The following is a 16,925-nucleotide window of genomic DNA, read 5'->3' as shown; positions in this document are numbered from 1 at the left end:
TTTGTTGTCAGCTTTTGTTGTCTCAGTTGGGTTTATTTGACACTAGCCTTCACGGTGAAGGATGAGAAAATTCCGTTAGCACCATAAATTTTCCCTTGCCGTCAGCAGTTGGCAAGCCTTTCCTCCCTTCTATACAACGACCACTGCGTTCGTTTACATCTTTTGTGTTTAGGTGTAAACTATGTGCGTGTGGTTTAAAACAGCAAATAGTTTTGGTACTCATTCACTGGAAACAATCTAGGGACAACAAGTATTTAAGCATCGCAACCATGGCTTCACATGCCGAATTTCGCGAGAGAAAGTTTGCGTTTGGGAAGCGCATTTTCTTCGAGATTTCCTTCGGGTTCAAAGAAGGCGAATTTGTATAATAATTAAAGAAACCCTAAACAGATGGCGTCCCGCGAAGAAAATTATTTCCTTCAAATGCATCTTTGAACGGAAGCATCCGTAATCTTTTTGCTGCTTAGAAAGCCTTACAAAAAAACTCCCCCTTCTATCGATTTAGGTTGACATCCCGTCGTTTGAGTGAAAAACACAGCTGTAGAAGACCGTGGATAGTCTCTCTGCGGCAAGTCATTGTAAATCTTGCTTTCGCATATTGATAATTATATAAAAGAAACAGAAAGACAAGGGCCGGGAATAACAACATAATAAAAAATACATGAGGTGTTGAATGAAAGAGATGACATAAATAAATAAATGGACGATCAAGAAGAGATAAAATGAATAACAAAGGTGAATGAATTACAATTGCTTTAATACTAATATCTCCATAACAAAAGATTACATCCATAAAATACAATAACTGAATAGCGGCACAATGAGCGAATCGGTAAATAAGGGAAAGGCAGGAATGAAAAGCACGGCTTTCGGAATAAGCAAGGCAGTGATGAAATGACTCAAATGGGTATTACGTGTTTGTAGATGCTTAAAGAACGCGGCAGGGAGACAATCGGTTCAAAGAGGCCACCGCTTAGAGCGCGCCTTAAACAAACATGAAGAGAAAAGGGGGCGAATAGCTCATAATCGACGCTATTCTAATCGTTCTTAAGTCATTGAAAACGAGAATCGCAAGGAATATTTCGCGTTAGTTCGCGAAAAACCCGAGCAAAAAGGTCTTCAGTACAAAATCGCGCCGATTACATTAGCGCGCTCGGGCAGATGGTGAAACAGCGACGGGTCTTTGTAAACTCCGCGAGACATTTATTGGGCTTAAAGAGGCTATGCAAGTGACAAAAATCAAAGCTTTCAATTACGGCCATTGTCTTTGTTTTATAAAACACAGGGATTGTTTGTAAAATGTGTTCGACATGATCTGTTTGCCGATTTACGAGAGAGTTTTATTTCGGCGATTTTCGGTTTTCGCTTCTTGTGCGCGCGAAATTTTTAGTCGTTTTCGGCGGGAAAAATTTTCGCGCTAAACGTTGGCTGTCGCGAACGTGTCAACGCGGGAGCGTGTGGCGGTTTCCGTCAGACAAGTTTCGTATATGCAGTAATAGCCCAGTCATTAGTTGTCAAACTGTCCTTTTCGGCACTTGAATTTAAGAAAACATAATCTTTAATCCCACGCTTCGAGGTGTGAGCTAGAGAAAGCGATATCGATAATCGATCAATGTTGTTTGCCGAACGATCGTAGCTCTTTGGTTAAAAACACTCTAGTTTTATCGCGCCTCTTAAGATTATCAACAGAGACAAGAATTGTACCCCAGGCCAAGGAAATGGCAAATACAAATTTGTTTTCTATGCGCCGACATTTGACAGCAACGTTTCCCGTTTTTCTCCTAATTGTTTGGCCTCCAAGATGATCAACGCCTTACCAACGGGGTTGCGAAAAACTGTTCGCTCCGAAATTACAGTATTATATTTGGTGACTTGCGTTAGTTGTATTTAATTCTGTCCCCCGCTGAATTAAATGGTAACTGGTGAAGGGTGCTTATTGCAAACAACGCCAAATAGCTTTGATTGCCTTTCAATGCCCCGGCAAGCGTTCAGTGTTAAGAGTTTAAAAGTTCGAAAATGCTGTGATATTTCCACGGTAATTAAAAAGAGCGCACAAAACTCGAACTTTTTCAAAGTGGTTTTTTAGCTTTTTGTGCGACAAGGGAAAATCGTTAAAATAAAAGGTTTTTTATCGTTCAAAACGCACGGAAAAGACTGAAACTGAAAAAAATACGGTCAAATAAAATGAGCGATGGGCCGGGCTTTATAGTGAATACTTTGTGAACTTGACCGTTTGGTTTTCAAACTGTGTTTTTCACCAGTGGAAGCAACCAGCGTCCTTCTTGAATAGATATTTGATAAGCTCACTTGGTGAAAACTGTCTTCTGTCAAAATCGCCTACAGCGTTTGCACTTAATTACTGGCGAAACAAAGAATCGAAACACAGGCTAAGTTTTCGAAAACTATTACAATTACTCAATTGCATTGAACGCCGAGACAAAGCGAACGCCAAAGCTAAAAGTTTTTGATTCATTAGGGCCGACATGAAATTGAGCCTGAAAAGTACCGAAGCCAAATAAGTCATTATGAGGAAATAATGGCTTGATGACCGAATGGCTGGCAGAAATATACCCCGTATTATTTATTAATGCAAATGTTTAAACTAAAATGAAAACTTTCATTACGAAAGGATGTTTCTGGAATAATGAACGCCGTTAAGTCGCATTTTTATCAAGCGAGACAGCCGTTACAAAGAGGATTTATCCGCGTTAGTCACAAATCTAAACAAGATCTTCGAATATTTTGCAAGTGTATCGATTTCAAGTGGGGTTTCGAGTTAAACGTGCTAAATTTTTCAGGTGCTTTACACTGGCTATTAAAATACAAAACTGCGAATTTCAAATCGATAAAAATTAGCGATAGGGGGTCGCCGTCGAAACATATTAATTTCTAAAAACCGGTCGATTTCTGTTTTGAAAAGATGCGGAAAATGTTAATAAAAATAAAAAGACACTAACAACAGCTCAGAACAAATGGCATTTTCTGTTGACCAATTTCGACTTTCCGGCAGATCAGCGTCAAATGTAACTTTTCATTTTGTTATTAGCTTTCAGCCGACACAAAGTTATCATGGTTTCATTAACAAAGGATTACAATCAAAATTACTTGCTATATGTCGTGTATGCAAATATTGGAGATAAAATCCCCATTTTTGTCTGCTGATAAAATCAGCGCCAGAAGTAAATTGTCCCGCGACTCCGGTCAAACGTAAAATGATGATTGAAAAAAAAAAATGCTGTTTTGCCTGTTAGAATAAAAAAAAAAAAAAAAACGTTTCATACATTTATCTATTTTTTTTTTCTACGCGCATTAGAGATAATTCTTTTAATTTTTTTCCGAGACTTTTAATTTCGCTCGTTTCCAGGCTCTTCTCCGCGATGATTTTCAAAATGGCGGCTGATTCGTGTAGTCGACCCACGAGTAGTCAGCGGCTTCCACCATTCCATCATGCTTATAATTAGTTCAAAATGGCGGACCAAATGGCCGCTTCGATGACTTATTAGTAAACATTTCTTCCTCGATCTCTGGCAATTTACGAAGTATGAGTTGGTTATTTGGATCATCAAAGACTCCGAAATCTCAGCTACCACCTACAACAGCTCTGCAGCAGCAAAGACTAAAGCAAATTGAATCATTGCGGACGTTTCACAAGTAAGTCCTTTAATTTCTTCCTTCATTTTATTTTTCTGATTTTTCCCTTTCGATTGCACATAAATTCCAGAACCAAAACCCCTTTCATCTGCACAGTAAACCATGCCGAACCGATAAGATCACAGCAAAATTTTGTTATGCCCTTAGTGGATCTTTTTAAGACCTAAATTCCCCCAAAATTGGATTTAGATCAAGCAAGCGAATCCGGCTATTACCCAATACCCGGCAGAGGAAATTTCAGTCTTCTTTTGATCTAATTATAGGTCATTAAACAGACAAGACGCACTTATATAGAGGCAAAATGTGCGATAAAGCAGCTAGATTAGGCAACATGATGCAATTTCACTTTCTAACATTAAAGACATCTTATTTAACCTATACTGCCATGACAAGGAATGTTCCTACCTCCATTCAATTCCCCACTGCAAACACATTCCGATGAACTTCTTGCCTGGCCAGTTAACGTGAATGCATGTCGTTCTCTTCTCGAACCTCTTTACTCCCTACATAACAAGAAAAAAAAAACAGGCAACGTTCACATGATGTGATTCTCTTTTAAAAATCAGAGTCTTAACTTCCTAGTATGAAAGAGATCCATGTTTTTTAATACATACTTTTCAAATCCCAAGCTGGAAAGTGATGTTAATAACTGTAACACATCTTGTAACCTACTAAATTAATAGTAATAGTGATAGTAATAGTAATAGTCAATTAAATTAACAAAAACTGACGAACATTTTCCACTTTGCAAAGCCATATTTTTACAAAATCATAGATCGTCCTCTTTCTACAAGTCAGGTAAAACATTTTATAATTTTTACACGTTCCTCCCTAACTTCCCACATCCCTCCTCTCCCTCCATCTATTCCTCCCCCTCCTTCCCTCCCTCCTTCCTTCCCTCACTCTCTCTGGATTTTTCTCCTTTTCTCCCTCCCTTTCCTCCATGTCACCCTCCCTTCCTTTCTATCAATCTTCCTCCATCCATATCCCTTCTTCCCTTCCTGTCTCCTCTCCCTCCCTTTCTACTTCCCTTCACTCCCTCCCTTCATCTATCCCTCATTCCTCCACCCATTCCTCCCTCTCTCCTACCCTCTATTCTTTTTAGCATTTTGTTGCTAACTCCTAAGTGGGCCATTGTTTCACAATCATAGTTGTTCAATTTGTCTGCAGTATCACAGAAGTACAACGAGATGTGGAATACAGAGTCACTTTCAATGTGGGAAATTCAACTGTTTTTCTGAACATGTATGAAACCAGCTTTCTTTTCTATTATTACCTAGTTATCATTTCAAAAAGTCTTTTAAGAGAAATAAAAAAATTCATTGGAAAGTGTAAACTCTTGGCACAGGCAAATGTTTACACTTTCAAATTCTCTTTAATCCCTTGCCTACCAAGGACGTATGTATACGTCCTCTCTGTTGTCACGCAACGACCGAGGACGTATATATACGTCCTCAACCAAAGGACATCACTGAAAGCCTGGTTGTTCGTGATGCCTTGAAATCATCCCCGGTTGTTAAGAAAGGTCTGGCACTACTTTTAAAAAACCGTGGACCCATTAAAATTGCTTTTTGCTCGGACAATTTACAAAATGGTGGCTCGTGTGCGTGAAGGCAGAATGGACATGAATGAAGCTATTGCTGAAAATTTTGCCGATCGCAACTCTGATGTAAGCGATTTAAGTCACAGCGAATTTAAGCCAAGTGATTCTGAAGAGTCTGAAGAAAAAGAAGAAGAAGGTGGCGAAGAAAAAGCCTCGATCGATTGAAGAAATTGAACCTCCAAATGCACATGGTCAAGGAGTTCGCCAGGGAGCTGTACGCGTCAATAGTACAGTAGGAGAATGCGGAAAAGAAGAGGGATTCATTTTTAATGCTTAATCTAGGTGTACTTTAATATTTTATCTGAAAAGATGCCAATGCTTAGCTAAATTTAGAATCTCATTAAAAATTCAATATGGCCGCTGGTTGCTTTGTGTGTTTGGCTCTGGTAGGCAAGGGATTAACTTCCTTATGACTATTTACATCACTGACGACGCACAAACAAAAAGTGTGCCATTGTCTATTTTGTTAATAAAATACATTTCTTTTACAAAATAAGGGTTAAAAAATGCAAGCATATGTCATAATTGATGTAAATTATTGTGACAGTCTTTACATATAGTTATACTGTAGCCTCATGTAAAAGTCTAGTAAATAACTGATCTGAGTACACATAATTATGATCAAAAGTTTATTTGAAAATAAATAAATGCACATCTGTAAGGAGATGTGGTTTTATTAAATTTTGACTTTTGCTTCTTCACTTTATCACTACAGAACTCTACCACCTCAATTTCCTAATGAGAGACCTATCGTCAAAGTGTCACCACCCTTGCTTCATCCATGGGTTAATGATCAAGTAAGGAATCTTTTTTTACAGACTCAGCTTTGATCAACTGAGAAATAGGTTCAGTTGATAATTATTATTGAAGGCCCTATGTACCACGATGCACAAGGAGGATAGGTGAAGGGTGATAATTATTATTAACAGTACATGTATTCACATTTTTTTCCATTTCTTAGATGGTGGTTGTGGGATGCCCTGGCATAAATAGTGTAAGAACATATTTGTTGTGTCTATTTTTTTAAATAAGAATGCATTAATTTAGTTGGGTTGTCATTTGCTACATACAGTCAACTCTCCTTATAGCGGACATGCTCGGGGCGTCGTTAAGTGCCCGCTATAGCGAGAGTCCGTAATAGAGGGAGTCATTTCCAGTCAAACCTCTTTCGCCGGGGATCTGGATTTTGTCCGTAATAGCGAGTGTCCGCAATAGCGGGGTGTCCGCAAGGCGAGAGTTGACTGTACTGTGCAATTCCAATTTCTCTTGTTTGAGAAATCAGTAAAATTACAGTCACTGTGTTGGCCTGACTGAAGTACATCCAAGGAAAAATACTTTTGGTTTGTTTCAAAAGAAGGGTTGAGAAATCGGGATTCCACTGTATAGTTAATTGCCAAAAGAAATTTAATAGCATCTTATTTCCAATCCTGGGTGGAGGCGCGGTGGCCTAATGGTTAGCGTGCTCGACTCCGAGTCGAACGGCCCGGGTTCGAGGCCTGGCCGGGGCGCTGAGTTGTGTTCTTGGGCTAGACACTTTACTTTCACAGTGCCTCTCTCCACCCAGGTGTATAAATGGGTACCGGCGAATTTACTGCTGGGGGGTAACCCTGCGATGGACTAGCATCCCTTCCAGGTGGAAATAGCAATACTCCTAGTCGCTCAATGCTACGGAAACCGGGATAAGCTCCGGCTGTATGCGCCACTTGGCTCGGACACAGACTTTACCTACCTTTACCATTTCCAATCCTAATAGCATTATGCATGGGCAAGTAGATATGGCAAGAATAAAGAATAAAAAAAAATTGTATATTCCGCTGAATATTTTTCAATCACTGATAATGCCGTGGATCACAGCAAAAGCTAGGAGTTTTAGTGTATGGATTTCTAAAGTAGCTTAAGGCCACATTTGAACTTTTACATTATTATCTCTAATAATTAATTATGTTAAGTACTGAAAGACAGCATCCAGAGATTATTATGAGTACTAATGTCACAAGGATTAAGGATTGGCAAAATGGTTATGGGGCACTGGGTTGTCAATGAATACAATGATTTGTTATTACCTCAGTAATTGTTTGTCTGATTTGCTTGATGTTTAGTTTTACATGCACTCCAACCTGGGTAGAGTCGTCACAGAAGTTGTTAAAGAATTCTCTGACCACCCCCCTCAGTTTCTTGGTCAAATGACATCTCAACCACAGTAAGTACGGTGACTACAATCTGAGTCATTACCTGGTAAAAATCATTTTATTACATAATACGACTTATACTGTATGTTGTGGTTCAATTTTACCTTTGGTTTAACTTTTAAATTTTCAGTACAGTAATGTATGATAATGAGTTTGAAACAAAGGGAAATAAAATTTTGAACCAAGGATGAAATTGAACTACAACATGACTTGTATAACAGTGGAAGTAGGTTTATCAGTGAACAAGTGTGACTGGAAATTACTGTACTGTCACCTGGGTTAACCAAATTTATTATCCTTGATTTATTTTCACAGATTCCCAGCCAGTTCAAGTGGATATCAACCCTTATCACAATACAGTTTTTCTGGTTTTCCCAGTTTTCAGTATGCTCCACAATCTACAGCACCATCCAGTACACCCTCCTATTCGTCACTTAATGCGCCAATAAGCCAGTACTCACCGCTTGCTGTTACAAGCGCTGGAGCTATGCCGCACTTGTCAGGCAACTCTCAGGTATGTTTGAATGTGGCCATTTAGACCAGTGGTTTTTGATTCAGACAAAGTCTTCTATTTGTTTTGTGAGCTAACTAGCAAGAGATTCACACATGGTACACATGGCAGAAAAATAGTAGAAAATTAAAATGAAGCAAACATTTATTTTCTGTAATAGGTAGTCTCCTTTGCAGCTGTTATTTAGGTCATCATACAAAGCTTCTCCCCACTAATGGTTGCTTTAACCCGAGCCACATTCCTTTCCTTTTGCTTTGACCCCAGTAGCTTTGACACCTACTGGCAAAAAAGTGACAGTTGCTATTTGCTGAAAAGCTGTTGTCAGTATTGCTTCAAATTTTGAGCTTATGTTCCTGGAGCACTTGGAATTATTTTTATGGACATAACGTTTCACATGAGCCGTGTTTAAAAAAAATAAGTCCTTGTTTTATTTCGATGTCTGGTGTACGTCAAATTCAAAAGATGACATACTGGCATCTGCATGGCAGAATTGCTCAGAATTATAAGAGCCAAGTTTTGATTGGCTAAATCGTGGAAAGGAATGTGGTTCGGGTTTAAGCAGCCATTAGTAGGGAGAGGCATTACGTGATGACCCAAACAACGGCTGGGAAGAAGACTATGTAATAGACTAGTTCATGCGATTTCTGTTAGATCACGAAGACTACTCCATCAAGACCACCTGTTCCACCCAGGCCCTCCCAACCTGCTAAAGTAACAAGTTCATTTCCAGAACTCGACAGTTTGAGGTAAGGCCCCTACATTTGCTGCGTGCACTACATGATGAGCAATGCGGCAGAAATTTATCTAATATAATTTATTAGTTCTGGAAAAAAACCTGAAAACTTTGTAAATAATTGATGCAAACAAACCATCTTTTCTACCATGTTATGCAATTCTGAATTGGGAGGTAAGAAGGGCCACACCTGGGAAATGTCATGAAGGTTAATATCCATGAGAGTTTGTGGTATTAGGACAAGAAGTACATGTAGCAACAAGGTTCTGTTGCTGCCCACAAGGCATTTCAGGGGGTCAAAACATGAGTAGCAGCTTCTGATGTCGCTCAAAGACAAGGATGGGGCCACCTTTAGAAGTGCAGTGCCTTATTTTTAAAAGGGGAGGGGAAAACAGTCATTTTTTAGAAAAAATTCCTCATTGTACCTGTCTTTCTCACATCTCTTTTACCCCGCTGTTCCCTTTCAATCAAGTCCCCATCATCAATCCCTCTCCCTACATTTGTACATAGCTATTATTATGTACACTGATGATGCTTATTTATGCTCATTTCAATTTCCAGTCTAGAGGAGCTGAAGGATCTTAGTGATAGACCTGAAGTTATGGACACATTTTTAACAAAACTAGAATCAGTAAGTAAACAGTTCATTGCATTAAATTTAATAGTTTGGGTGTTTGACTCTGGATTGACTGTTCTGGGTTCAATCACTAGCCAGGATTGTTGTGTTCTTGGGCAAGACAGTAAAACCCCAACAGTGCCTCTCTTCACCCAGGGCAGGAGTATACATGCAGGTAGAACAGTACTGGTAAACTGCTAGCCAGGTTAGCTGACAAAATGCTGGGATAACCTGTGATGACATTGTATCCAGTATAATAGGGTAGTAAAAAAAAAAAAGGTAAAAGCAACTTTATTTATACACGGTTTGTGTTTAAAGCTAGAAGCTTGTGGGGCCGTGTATATGAAACAAATACTGAACAAATATAATATATTAAATGAACATAACATGGATAAAAATCCCAACTGGCTGAAGGCAGACCAGTTGGCTATTTACAAGCATGACCGAGGATTTGAACTCGGGACGACCGAGAACAAAATCCAGATAGTGGTCAGACAAGACTTGAACCTGGGAACTCCAGATTTCATGTCCGGCGCTCTAACCACTTGGCTCTACCAATACCCCTAGTTTAAAACACTTTAGTTCGCTTTCTCCTCCCTAGACTTATTGCGGCTTCATCCTTTTTCATTGTGCGTGTGTTAGTCTCAACGAAACTGCCAGCTATGCAGGCTACTTTGGCCCAAATGAACATGTACTCTTCATTCTAAAGATGTTTGAATTTTTTTCTTGCAGGTTAAACAGTTAGAAGTTGATAAAGAAGAATTAATGAAGAAAAATGAAGAAATAGCTAGTAAGACAGTATATTTCTTTTGTCCATATCAAATTATATAATTACACTTCTGAGATGTCTGGGTTTGAGCACTGGCCAGGGTCATTGTTAGTGATGTGTTCCTTGGCAAGACTCTTTACTACCACAGTGCCTCTCTCCACCCAGGTGTATAAATGGCTACCAATGCATTTTGATCTGGTGACCCTGCAATCGACTAGCCTCCCATCCAGGGAAGAGTAGAAATACTCCTGTTCACTTAATGCTACAGAAATATTAAAGAAGATCTGGAGGCTTGGAACACTTGGCCTGACTCAACTTCTTAACCTTAGTTGTCTGAGTAGAATGGCATTCCGTAATATTTTGCTTTGCATTAACTGAGTTATATTTCCTACAGGGTTTAATTTGTCCCTTCAATCCAAATTAGAGGGCAGTAAAGATGAACTTTTAAAAAAGGTAAGGAGTATTTTAGTCTGCTTCTTTAGCTATTAAAGCATAAACTCAAGTACGTAGATGTTGGAAACGTCATTCCAATTTAAATCTTTATGACAGGTTGTAATAAAAGCAAAGACGATCCATGCATTATAAAGAAAAATGTTTTAATCCTCCAAATAGCCTGCGTAGCAGGCGTCTGTGAAGTTTTTAGCGCGTTAAAAGAGTACGCGATCGCGAGAGGGCCGCTATACGGCGCCTGCTACGCAGGCTTTCCTCCAAAGTTAACTGTTAAGAATTTAAATCGGTCCGCAATGCGTACTTATTCCTCGCGAAGCGAGGCCGAAGGCCGAGCGTAGCGGGGTGTATAATTTTGTCCCTCAAAGGGCTCAGGCGGGATGAAATCTCGTGTGGAGTTTACGGTCATATATATTTGTGAGCTTGGTGTCTGGCGGAAATGACGTCACACGGCCGCGCGCTGGTGGCCTAATGGTAAGGCGTCGAACTTCAAATCAGATCTTCGGGACTGAGGGCGGGGGTTCGAACCCCGCTAAGGTTTTTTTTTTTTTTTTTCTTTTTTCTTTTTGTTTTGTAGGTTCGAATCCTGAGCCTTTCATTTTTATCGTTTTTCTCTTCGGATTACAATAACACTGATTTCCACATAATACTCCCTCAACGCCTATTCAGGCTATAAACCTTTCATGGCCATCAGGGGCGCGCGGGCGGAGTGTTCGAATCCTCCTGCCGTTCGTTCTTCTTTTTTTTAATGCCCTGAAATAAATGTCCAAAATGCGAATATCCAATAATTTGTCGATGATTTTGAAAATAGCCTGCGCTTCCCAACGCTTTATACCTCTTTACGAACCAGAAAGAGCCGCCATTTTGAAAGCGGAGTAGACCCTGGGAACGAGGGTGTCGCGGCCATGTCCGTTACTAGGCAACAATAACAAATCACCGGTTAAAACCGGTTATCACTCCTTATTTATAACACCCCCCTCCCTCCCCAACCCAGAGCTTCGCGAGGCCCTGCGAGTCACGTATTACTAGTATGTACAGGTGTTTCGTGTTAACTGTCATTGGCTGAAGGAAGGAGTATCTTCGTTATGATAACATGAACGTGTACTTTCGAAAATTATCGAATAAGAGCACTTTCTGTTAGTTTCTTATACCAATCGTAACTCTCAGCAAAAAAAAAAAATCACCTTCGAAAGACATAAGGACAGTTGTCAACATAATAAATTTCTAAGAATTGCTCTGTGTTTATTGTGCTTTTTGCAGTGTGAGCGTGTATCTGAGCTGAAACGGCAATTTGCAAATAGCAGTCAGAAACAAAGGGAGCTGACAGAGGTGATGATTTTGTATAAACAGTCAATTTGTAGTTGGTTTGTCAACATACTGGGAAGAATGGCCTTATTGTGACAGATTAAAGAAACGAAAGACACTGCACAACATTGATTCTCAATGTGTCCTACACTTGTTTGTTTGTATGCTTGTTTGCTTTTTACTGACAGTGCGAATGGATAACTTATCCAGCATTTCTACGAGGAGTTGACTATGTTTCTGTGTCCTATAACACACTAGTAAAACAGAATGATGCACGTGTTCTTGAAAACATCGTTTCTTTGTTCAAAGGTTAAACTCGCATGCTTTGCACATTTCCAACTCCACAGGTACTATCCATAGCCGCGATTCAAACGCATATGGAAATAGCAGCTACTCAAGCTGAAGAAGAATCAGATGTAAGTAAATAACTACACAAAGGTTTTTAATGAAAATCGGTAAAATGAAAACATAATGAAAGAAATGTTCAGGCACAAGCGACCCCTCCCCCAAAAGGTCTTCCTTTAGCTCCACACGAAATCCCCACCCCGGGGGGGGGGGGGGTACTTGACCTAAGTTTAGGTATAGGGGTGCCGCTGGAGGTTTGAAACCCTGACCCTGTTTAGGACAATAAAAACTTAAAATGCCTACCCTGTGTAGGACAACACCCCCTAGTCTAAGACCCTATTTAGGACAAAGGACAACATCAACAATCATTTACGCTTTATGGTGATTGCGTCCCATACGCGATGTTTGAAGCATTGAAATGCAAAAACGCCTATCCGGCCAAATAAAATAATGCTTTTTATTGAAGCGAAAGCGAAAACAATGTAAATACATGGACGACAGTCTTGCAGCCATACCCTGTCTAGGACAGCTTCAGGCCCTGTTTAGGACAGAGGAGCTTGAAATTATATACCCTGTTCAGGACCGGAGGAGTCAAAAACCATACCCTATCCAGCGGCACGTCCCCGTATAGGCCATATAGGGGAGTGCCCCCCCCGGGATCCCCACCTCCCACGTACACTGTAGATCCTCGTTTAGGCAGTGGTTCCGTCTTTACCTCTTTGCTAAGATCGTGTGTCGAGCCCACTCAATACAATAAATGTATATTTAATATTTTCCTCTTTGCGAGGTTGCCGAAATAAACGGCAACACGAAAAGGATGTTTCAGTGATTTTATTTTGAATAATTAAATGATCAATATATAACTTCTTTAACTGTATTAACGCATTGTGGTGAAAATGAAGAGAATAATCGACTAGCCGGACATATTGCAGCAGTTTCTCTGTACTGACATTCATGAAAGATGTACAGCTCTCAGTAAAGACAATTTATATTTTTTTGTGATCCTAATGTTTTTTCTTTTTTTCTTTTTGAAGGCCATCGCAGATGAGTTTCTCTCAAGTGAGTACAAGAGTTTACCTTTTGGAAAGTCACTTCACATTGAAATGACGTGTGTTTATTTGGCTGTTAGCTTGTTTTATGAAGGCAAATTTGTTTACCCGCCAGAGCTCAGGCAGGTATTCTGTGAATTGCCGGCTAAAATTCATGCAGCTCCTTAAAAATGGGAGTTGCTTTCAACTTCTTTTATTGCTCTCTTACATTGCACAAGGGCAGCAACTTTCTTTAATTAAATCCTAAAACCCTGTAAAAGTACGTTTACAAATCGCCTTTATTTATTATTTTCAACCTTTTTATATCCTTTACAGAAAACTTAACACCAGAAGAATTTATTCAGAAGTTTTTAGAGAAAAGAAAGGTAAGAACTCATTGTTTTTGTACCCTTTGACTGCAAAAGAGTAATCATTATCCTCCCCAGAGCCGCTTGACCATCTTAGCCTGCTGAGCCTGGGGCACGAGAAACAAGTGGCTCTGGGGACATATGATTTGATTGGCAAATCTGGCAAATCAAATACACAGATTTACAGCAAGGCGCCCAAAAGTGTGACCACTTTTAATTTATTCACATTCTTCAGTGCAGATTTAATCCAATCAGAAGTCAACTAGAACCTGTCCTTGGCTTCTGATTGGATGGTAGTTGCACGAAAGAATGTGAATTAATTAAAGGTGGTCACACTTTTGAGCGCCTTGCTGTAAAATCCCTTTGTAGTAAGGGATTTTTCTACGGTTGATTAGATTGGCTGGATTTAAATTCTCTTTGTTAAAAATATAGCCAATCAAATCATGTGTAACCAAAGCCACTTTTGTCGTGCCCCAGGCTCTGCAGGCTAAGATGGACAAGCGGCTCTGGGGACGAGAATGAAGAGTATAGCCCTCTTTCTCACTCGTTCCAGTCGCCCTCTAATCTACTTTACAGTAAGCGAACTAAGGACGAGTCAGTCAGTAGTCCAGTCCCTGAACTCTCTCTTCCACGCGCCCTTTATAGGGGTTAAACCCAGACGCGCGCCTTCAGCCCCTATAAAAGGCGCGCGGAAGAGAGAGTTTAGGGACTGGACTAGTCAGTCAGTTGCTATTCCCGCCAAAAAATTTTAAACAAGCGCTGATAAATTGCGCGCCCCTTGTCCTTTTAATTTCTCGCGCACCACTAAATTTTTCTTATTCTTCTTTTCAGTTGTGCCATAGTAGAAGAGCGAAAGAAGAGAAAATACGAAATCTTCACACAAGATATTGATGAGGAGATATAACGACAGTTATTGTCAGCCCACCAAGGAAATATCTGGCACAAGTTAATTCCAGATGTCCTCGTGAAGGCACGATCGACCTGCTCTGTTGGTCTTCACCGTGTCGAATGGGCACGTGAGTGTTTGGTTCATCACGTGACGCTTGAACATTGCGGCTTGTTAAAGCCAGACACAAATATGTGATATGCTATTGACATTGTGATTCTAAGAAGACACGATGTGATTACGCAGAGTGAGCTTTCACACAATATGAAAGTTGACAAATGTAATGTTATGTAAAATGTTATGTTATCCAAATTTTATAGAGCTTGCTTTAACCCATTGACTCCTGGAGATTTTCCGAAAAAACGCATTTTTAAGGTGTTTTTGACCTTTTAAGGTCTATTATGAGCTAAAATAGTTCCAAATCACTCAAAACGGCCCTTGAAACGCAAAATGCATGCTTGTTTTTCACCAGAACCACGTTTAACAACTTTTTAGTTCGTGCATGCGCACAAATCAAACTTTGGACATCCTACCACTTTAGGCTTTTCGTTTTTTATATTTTTTTTTTTCGCTCTTCCTTTTTCTTTTCTTCCTTTCTTTTTGCTGCAGTGTTTGGCCTTCTTCCAGGCTTCTTTCTAGTAGAAGAATTTCCGCGAAAGCACAAACGAGGCAAGAACTACTTACCATGGACAAGCAAAGGGTGGAAAGGGGAAATTTTCCTCTGAGTTTTTCACTAAAATTTGAAGCGTTTTGGTGCACATTTCAAGCTCCATCAATCTAATCACGCTGGTTTAGGTATCTTTGGAAAGGTCTTGGCCTGCTTCACAATTTGAGCATAGATGTCGCCTTTCTGGGTGAAAGGTGATGACGTCACAAGCGGGACAAATGCCCGGATCCTTTACGGCCGGTTTAGGCCGGTTTAGCAGTCAATGGGTTAAATTTAGAGAATACGTCGTTTTTCAGCTTACAATGTGGAACTACTTGTAAGCCAGGAAAGTAAATAGAATTTTATTTAAATAGTTCGCCATAATATGGTACCAATTATATTGTGAATACTCTCATTTAAAAAAAGCTAGCGATTTATGCATATTTTTAAATGATGTGACACTTGATTCAGTTGAAGCACTATAACAGTAACGGAATTTATGCCAATCAGCCACCCATAAAAATCTGGTCGCACGCGATGGTAAAAATAAGATGAAAATGTAAAATAACATACTAGCAGAACAATATGCTGCCTAAACGAGAACCGTGTCGGTTAAGAAAATAAAAGCGAAGCATTCTTCATTCTCTGCGACGTAGAAAATTACCCCTTAAATGAAAGGAAACTTTAAAAAGTTGTAGACAGTATAGCAAGGTAATAAACAAATAGATATAATTTTAGTAATAAACCCTAAACGAACAAGAATGGTTCAGATTTAAAAAAAATTGGGACGGAAATCATTTGATTTTTTTGACTATTTCATTTTGGGAAATCGGCTCGTTGCGTTACTTCAGTTCAACAGTGTCACATTTGCGAGGCACTGGAGAAAGGAATGCAAAATGAAAAGGAGCGTTCCCGTCGGTTAGCCATTCTCGTCCCCAGAGCCTCTTGTCCATCTTAGCCGGCGAAGCCTGTGCACGAAAAACAAGTGGCTCTGGGGAAACATGATTTGATTGGCTGAATTTTAACAAAAGGAACAGTCAATCAAATGAGTCGTTTTAAACTCTCTTTGTTATACTGGAGTTTGAAACGGTTGATTTGATTGGCTTTATACTCTCTTTGTTAACAATGCGGTCAATCAAATCATTTGTCCCCAGAGTCACTTGTCTGTCGTGCACAGGCTCCGCCATCTAAAAGGGACAAGCTTGCATGCTTGCCCTAGCTTCTTTGTGGCCTGCTATCTTTTGATTTCGAGTCTTTACTCGGAGTAAATAAATGTACGTTGAATAAGCTCGAAATTATTTAACTATTACAAAATAGACATTTGACAATTGTCAATTCCTTAAGAATGAATTTGCTTTTTTATGGAATAAAATAACTTCTCGAACTTTTTCTGACTACGCTGTTGTTTAGTTTCCTATCAAAAATAACAGCGGTTTTCTCATTAGATTTGGTTTTGCTTTACTACGCTTAATGATTGGTTAAAAAGATGCTCGGCCACTTTCTCGACCAATCAGAAGTAAAACTCAAACGAGTCGCGACTCGCTTCGCACACGTTTTTCCAACCTCGTCCCCAGGGCCATTTTGAAAACTCGTCGCCGAGAAGGCCCTGGGGACGAGGTTGACGTTTTCCCGCGTGATTTACACATCGAAATTATCAATTGTTATCTTATTATTAACACCGCACCTTCTCAGAATTTGTTCAACATTCCTCGAAACAATAACTGTCAGGATGTCCAAAAAAGGTCAGAAGATCCTTGTACATCTGCCATGGGCGAAAACATCATTCAATGCTTTGTTTAGTATAGGGTAATTATTATTTTATAGTTTC

The 16,925-nt window shown here is 39.7% G+C and overlaps 1 protein-coding gene across 1 annotated transcript; it reads left to right on the top strand.

The window, feature by feature from the left end:
• Positions 1–3,449: 3,449 nt before the first annotated feature.
• LOC144662077 (vacuolar protein sorting-associated protein 37A-like) lies at positions 3,450–16,476 on the top strand. The gene is made up of 15 exons (XM_078522814.1): positions 3,450–3,651; positions 4,822–4,896; positions 5,970–6,051; positions 6,216–6,248; positions 7,354–7,454; positions 7,759–7,957; positions 8,606–8,700; positions 9,249–9,318; positions 10,036–10,093; positions 10,467–10,525; positions 11,780–11,848; positions 12,172–12,240; positions 13,204–13,228; positions 13,534–13,583; positions 14,397–16,476. The coding sequence occupies exons 1-15, from the start codon at positions 3,542–3,544 to the stop codon at positions 14,454–14,456; spliced, it is 1,155 nt and encodes a 384-aa protein (XP_078378940.1). The 5' UTR covers positions 3,450–3,541; the 3' UTR covers positions 14,457–16,476.
• The last annotated feature ends 449 nt before the right edge of the window (positions 16,477–16,925 follow it).

Source organism: Oculina patagonica, chromosome 8 (assembly GCF_052425735.1).
Source record: "Oculina patagonica isolate OP01 chromosome 8, crgOcupat, whole genome shotgun sequence".
NCBI lineage: Eukaryota > Metazoa > Cnidaria > Anthozoa > Scleractinia > Oculinidae > Oculina > Oculina patagonica.
This window is presented reverse-complemented; position numbering and strand designations above follow the sequence as displayed.

What these genes read in the sequence shown, in the direction of transcription:
- LOC144662077 (XM_078522814.1), top strand. Translation starts at nt 3,542, where the DNA reads ATGAGTTGGTTATTTGGATCATCAAAGACTCCGAAATCTCAGCTACCA. An exon ending in TCATTGCGGACGTTTCACAA is followed by an intron (nt 3,652 to 4,821) that starts GTAAGTCCTTTA and finishes ATTTGTCTGCAG; the next exon opens with TATCACAGAAGTACAACGAG. An exon ending in CAAATGACATCTCAACCACA is followed by an intron (nt 7,455 to 7,758) that starts GTAAGTACGGTG and finishes TTATTTTCACAG; the next exon opens with ATTCCCAGCCAGTTCAAGTG.